Genomic DNA, 6,564 nt, shown 5'->3' with positions numbered 1-6,564 from the left:
TAGTAAAATTTTTGAACACGTTGGTACTTTGTTAAAGTCGGTTCTGATATCTGATGACTGTAATACAGATATTAGCTACTAGGTGGCGCTAAAAATAATCGTGAATGGTGAGATCTCTGGTCTCTATTCATGTTACGATGAATGTACATACCTATTTATAAATAAAATATATCCATCAAACTAAAATATGTATAGGAAAAAATCAAGCTGAAATGCGAAGCTTGTAAAAGGTATCATTAATATATATTTAATTAATATATATTAATGTATATCATTTTCAGCTTTTTTATCAGGACCTTATAACTGAGTACTTTTTAACTTTGCTTGTTTTTTTTATGAATAATTATGTATTTTAAAGTATTAGTTAAAGTTAGTAAGATTTGCATTGCAGTTATTCAAATTTGATTCGAATTGATAATCGGATATGCCGCCATTACTACCAATCTACCAATACCAACCACGCTATGCTTCCGTCGCCTCATGTCTTTTGCCGCCATTTTGTACTCTTGTCTATAATTTTCGGATAGATCGTGTCTTTATGGACGAGGTCCGTAGATAATTTTTTACTCTTTGGATACCTACTTACTATTGTACTCTTTGATTTACTATTGACTGTCAAAACAATGTATTCAAATTGTTATTTATTTCCATTTTCCAGATATAATTGGGGAAATATTAATGTGTACGGCGTCGTAAAATGGATACGTGGTCCAATTTGTGTCGATGTTGTTTATCGCCTGATTCCGAAGTGTCAATACTAGGAGGAGACCAAAATGTTGAAGAAAAGTTCTTGGAAACTACATCTATTGAGGTAAGTAATTAATAGGTAGTGTTAACTTGCAATTTTGGTTCACAAGCTCATTTCATCTTGATCAAAGTTACACAATTCCTGATGTTGCATTTCACTAAAAAACATAACCTCTAAAATCCAATAACAATAAGGTTTTTATTAACTAGGTAATTAAAAAAAGAAATGTCAAGTATTGCATTGTTTTACTCCGTCATAAAATCTAGAAAAATATTTTCAAGCGTATTATTCAATCAATATCAATTACACATCTGCAAGGAATCAGGTATTTTTTGATCATGACATGAGAATGGCCAAATTTATCTTTTCAAGCCATATTTTTTTGTAAATATGTATATATGTAAATATTTATTTTAAGTATGACTTGCGAGTGCCTTGTGTTTCCCGGCACCATTGGAAAATAGAATACTATATGACTGTGGTAAAACGTGCTAAGGGTTAGGCTTATAAACTTGGGATTCTTTTAAGTGATGAGTTAGCAATCTGTCGCTATTTAAATCTCAGTTCTATCATTAAGATAAATAGCTGAGCTGTGGTATACATATTCAAAGACATGTTGGATTCCAGGGGGCATCGGATTATTGGGGGTCTACTGTATGTTATTAAAGCTATGTATGGAAGCTATTGAAATACAATTTTGGTGGTTTTTGGCTTATTATTAAAAGATTCTATCTTTCCCTATGAATGTTATAGGGTAGAGGTGGCAAAAAATTAATACTTTAAAATTTAAATGAGTAGTTTAAATGATTTGCTGTAACCAAATTTTTAGTAAGAGACATCTTTATAATTCCTAACTTTTTTGTTCCTAACATTATTTTTATTGAATTACAGGTCAAAGCCGATGATGGATTGCCACAGAGGCTTTGTTCCGAATGCTACAGCATAATGACTTCTGCATACCAGTTCCGGAAGCAGTGCATCAAAATGGACAGTGAGTTGAAAGTACAACTGAATGCACTTTTAACACAAGTACAAGAAGATCAACTCACTGAAGAAGAAGGAAATGATAACTCTAACAAAACTCAAGATGAAACAGATTTAGATGAAATTTTGGCTTTAGCTAATGATCCCTTCAAGCAGTTAGAAAGAATAATAAAAAAAGAACCAAGTGACAGTGATGATGATTGTTATTATGTAGTTGTCATTGATAGTGACAAAGGAGAGAATAACCAGGAAGAACTTCATAAAATTACCAATAAAACTCCTGAAATCAAACAAGAAGTTGAAGAACAGCCGCAGCCAATAAAAAAGGAAATGGAACAATCTGTTTCTGAACAGTCAAGTGGGTTTGATAACCTTAATTCTCTTGATCTTTTCATAATGTCCAATCAAAAAGTGCCTATCAATGTACCTGCTACAATTCTTGAAAATGAAGAAGAAGAACAGGATATGGATACAAATGATAATGGTCAAACCATGGATATTGATGAACCAGTTGTTGATAATGCAACTAAAATTCTCTCCACCATTGAGGATTCTCAGGATGGCAGCAATATTATTACAGGGGATCTAGTTGCTGATTTGGATCCAAAAAGTTTAATCAAAATTGTGACAGGTACTGATGGTAGAACTATCCTTCTGAAAACTGGTGAAGAAATGCAGTATCTCACAGGAACAGAGCTGGTTGCTAGTAATGATGGAGATCAGGATCAGGAAGAAGTTATATACTGTGATGCTGACGAGGCTTCACAATACCAGATTTTAAAATATGATGGTGCTGAATTAGTAATAGAGTATTCTGATGATGGTCAAATAGCAACTATAGTTCAACAAGAAGATGGTAAATTTGTTTGTGAATGTGGGGACCAGTTTGAGGATCTAGGAGAGTATGAAAAGCATCAATTTAAACATAATCCTGGTGGAGAACACCTGTGCAATTTATGTGGCAAGGGTTTTGAGTCTTCCGAGATCCTAACCGGCCATATGCTGCTCCACAAATCCACAGGCTTGCTTATAACTTGCCCATTTTGCAACCAGCTCATCAAGAGGAATACCCTCACTCAACATATCAAATATGGACACAATAATATCAAACCTCGCTGTTCTGTTTGCTTCAAAACATTTGCCAACCCGAACAATTTGAAACGTCACATGATGATTCATAGTGGTGTCAGAGAATTTGAGTGTGATATATGTTCAAAGAGATTCCACCAGAAAATTACTATGCAAGTTCATAGATTAACACATATTAATCCATTTGCATGCAACCAATGCGATAAGACATTTGAAAATAAGGTTGAAATGAATGCACATAAAGAATCGGACGAGTGCTCCAAATCGAAAGTTAAGAAGGTGAAGGAAGAATTGATGAAAACTGTCAAACAAGAGGTCACAACGAATCACGGACTACTTTTAGGTTATGCTTGCTCACTATGCAAAAAAATGTTTTCTGTCGAGTCTGCCTTAGAGCAACATGTTGAAAGTACTCACATTTCTGATCCGATGGAGTTACTGTGCTCTGAGTGTGGTGAAGTCTTACCCTCTAAGAAAGATATGCAGATCCATATGATGACGCATAAAAATATTAAGAATAAAACAACAAAGAGATTTGAATGCAGTATATGCAGTAAAGGTTGTTCTAGCCAAGCAATGTTGATTATGCATGAGCGAGTACATACGAATGAAAGACCATTTCCTTGTCAATTGTGTGCATTGAGATTTAAGACTAAAACTCATTTACGGACACACCAACTGACTCATACGAGAGAAAAGAAATTTGGTTGTTCGGTCTGTATGAAATTTTTTGCTTTGAAAGGCAACCTTGTTGTACATTTACGAACACATACAGGAGAGCGTCCATATGTATGTACATTGTGTGGTGAAGCATTTATAGACTCAAAGTATCTCAAAAAACACAAGTTAAAGAGGCACGCCATAGAAAATGTACCATGGAACAAATATTAACGCAAACAAATTTTTTTTTCTTGAATGCCAAATGGAGTTTTGTTTTACTAGTTAGTTATTTTTTTCTAATTTTTGAGCAAGACTGTTGTAAATAGTTAAATTATTACACAATTTGTTAGATTTAAGTTTCACATGAAGACGATCTGTATCAATTTTTTAAGAATTGTGTAACTTTATTAATTTGTACATGGTGATTTTAACATTATTTCAACAAACTTGTGACTCAACTTTCCACTTGTCATTGTGTGGATGAAGCAATAGTATATTCATGTAATCACGTCTTTATCACTTAATAGATAGACAGAGCCAAAAGTCTTGAAGAGACTAAAATTCCACCTTAAGCTGTATGTTTAGCATACTCTTATACCTTCTTGGTAGTTAGATGGCTAATGAACTTGGGATTCTTTTTTTAGTTAGACGATGGAATATCAACCTATCACTCTACTTAAATCTCAATTCCATCATTAAGCCATACAGCTGAATTTGTTTTTTTAAAGACTGAGGCTCTGTCAACTTGTAAGGGGGAAAGACGTTATAATAAGTGTGAAATTATATCTTAATCCTTAAAACATCATCATCTTTTATCTAATAATGTCATACTATTCTTCTCATGGCGTTTTACACTGCATGTTTTTTTATCGTCATTTTTATTTTGTGTTGAAATTCAAATATGTATGAGATCATCATACATACAGCTATTTTTACAGGTATTAATTCACGATGGCTTTGTTTTAAATACCTAAAGGTATTATGTAACATGACAAAAAGAAACTTGCATCATGTTAGGACTTATGATTCTAATTGAATGCATACGTGACTAACACCAAGACAATTACAATTTTCGGGGGAAGTCGGGGTTATTTACCAAAGCTGACAAATCATGTCTTCCCTTTTGCTCTGCATTGTTAACCAAAAAGATGGAGAGAGAAGACATATGCCTTGTCAACATTGGTAAATAACTGTTTTCAATTGAGGTAACTAGTGATACTATCACCGAAAGATTCAACATTTTATAAGTTTTTGTACAACTACTCTAAAGCAAATTCGTTTTATTCTGTGTTTTAAACATACATAAAGCCACAACTCTTCCACCACGTCAAGCCACGCTCTTCGGGGTAGGCAGAGACCAAAACATGTAAGTAGCTAATATGGCGTTCTGCCTTTTTTTCGCAAAATATTGTGTGTATATTAGAATGACCAAACATAATGTAATATGAGGATATTGTTTTGTTTCACGATTTAAACGGTGTAAAATTAAATAAATCTTTTAAAAGCATAATTTATCGTGTTTTCTTTTTCTGTCTGTAAAAAGCCTTGTTTTAATTTAATTAATCTATAGAAATCTTAAAATATTATGGTGACCGATTTTGGTGAATTTGGACAAATATCTAGTTGATGCGGCGCCGGCGGTGGTGGAATTATCCGTCATAATTGCTGCTGAAACCTCCGACGTGAACTCACTTTAACGCGGGCGAAATTCCGGGCAAACCTAATCTTTTTTATAAAAATCACGTGTAATGAACACGTCACACACATCACGATATCTTGAAAATTAAGAGGGCGATAAGATGATTAATCGGGCGTGCTCTATTATATAGTTAAAAAGAAGATCCCAGAGCGACGTTCAAAATAAAAAAAACCAACATCACGTGGTGTTCCCAGGCGGTCACCCATCCAAGTACTGACCACGCCCGACGTTGCTTAACTTCGGTGATCGGACGAGAACCGGTGTTTTCAACGTGGTATGGACGTTGGCAATAGCTATGATGAAAATATAAATTCCATTCCGACTAATACAAGATAAGTGTAAATTAATCAGCTTAGTATAAATAATCTCCATTCTATGGTCGAAACTTCGAAAGTACAAATAATAATTAAAATAATTTTATTAATACAATATTACTAGAGGACTGTCACGGAGAAAACCAAATAAATTTTTGCATGTAAACTATAGTTGTAACGGTGAAAGAATTTTCATGATCGATTCCGAAGATAAAATTTCCAAACGGTTACTTTGAGATAACTCTCTTCACCAACGGAGGGAAGACAGACTGAGAAGTAAGGATTATTTCTCCTTCGTGCTCTGCTTATCTTCCAATTTCAACAACCATTCGCGCCTCGCCATCGTCGCTATCCAACCGTTTCATCAAGAATATATTCTTGCCTCCGCAGCGTTATGCATTCCTGGTAAAATGTTCCCAAACCTACGTAACATTTCTGACGAACGAGGACGAAGAAGTTTCATTTACATATCCACCGAAAATAGATGGCACTAGTTGATCCTTAGGTTTTATTATTATTAGGTATCTCCGCTTGGATTTCACGGGTCTATACACCCCGGATTTTTGAGAGGCTTGCGTGGGGATATAAATCCAACACGTAGAGGCCCTTTGGAGAAGTTGATGTTATGTTGTTCTCCTGCCAAAACCCGTTCCCGGGCATATCAATAAATGATATGTCCATGAACAGGTCTCGGCAGGAGGTGGAGCTATTACAAAATAAGGAAAAGGATTATGGGTTATGGAGATGACGTTTGGATGGATTTAAACTGGGCTATTGCTGGAGAAGTTCGGACACCTGCCATAATCATGAATACGTGACTATTATGTGGCAGGTGGTGACTCGCCACTCACTAAATGGGCCCCTCAAATCAGTCACCATGATTAGCAACAAAGGGGCAACATCGGCGTGGGTGGCTAAGGATGTCGAGAGGTGAGACTGCGGGGCGTGAAATCGTGGTGATCCAGTCAGGCACCCCCGGCGTTATGACATTTTACACTTCCATCCTTCGAGCGTATAGCTCTCGCGACTCCACTCTGACCGGCCGGTTAAGGCAAGCCAGAGGTAGGGGT

At 35.5% G+C, this 6,564-nt stretch overlaps 1 protein-coding gene and 1 non-coding gene across 3 annotated transcripts; one reads left to right on the top strand and one right to left on the bottom strand.

Annotated features, from left to right (window-relative positions):
• The first annotated feature begins 492 nt into the window (after window positions 1–492).
• On the top strand, window positions 493–4,970 carry LOC106135987 (zinc finger protein 585A). Of its 2 annotated transcripts, XM_013336414.2 has the most exons (3): window positions 493–547; window positions 659–811; window positions 1,640–4,970. In XM_013336414.2, the coding sequence occupies exons 2-3, from the start codon at window positions 698–700 to the stop codon at window positions 3,710–3,712; spliced, it is 2,187 nt and encodes a 728-aa protein (XP_013191868.1). In that variant the 5' UTR covers window positions 493–547; window positions 659–697; the 3' UTR covers window positions 3,713–4,970. The 2 variants fall into 2 exon arrangements, with proteins under 2 accessions (XP_013191868.1, XP_013191867.1); XM_013336413.2 differs by lacking the exon at window positions 493–547 and having other exon boundaries at window positions 562–811.
• Window positions 4,971–5,349: 379 nt separating this feature from the next.
• LOC132903359 (5S ribosomal RNA) lies at window positions 5,350–5,468 on the bottom strand. The gene has a single exon (XR_009657386.1). It is a non-coding gene; the product is annotated as a 5S ribosomal RNA (ribosomal RNA).
• Window positions 5,469–6,564: the final 1,096 nt, after the last annotated feature.

The sequence above is a fragment of the Amyelois transitella genome, chromosome 24 (assembly GCF_032362555.1).
Source record: "Amyelois transitella isolate CPQ chromosome 24, ilAmyTran1.1, whole genome shotgun sequence".
Lineage (NCBI taxonomy): Eukaryota > Metazoa > Arthropoda > Insecta > Lepidoptera > Pyralidae > Amyelois > Amyelois transitella.
The sequence above is the reverse complement of the archived record's forward strand: the minus strand, read 5'-3'. Positions and strand labels throughout refer to the sequence as shown.

Bases quoted from the DNA above. Each gene is read 5' to 3' on its own strand.
- LOC106135987 (XM_013336414.2), top strand. From the start codon at position 698: ATGGATACGTGGTCCAATTTGTGTCGATGTTGTTTATCGCCTGATTCC. The intron at 812-1,639 runs GTAAGTAATTAA...ATTGAATTACAG, and splicing joins TGGAAACTACATCTATTGAG to GTCAAAGCCGATGATGGATT.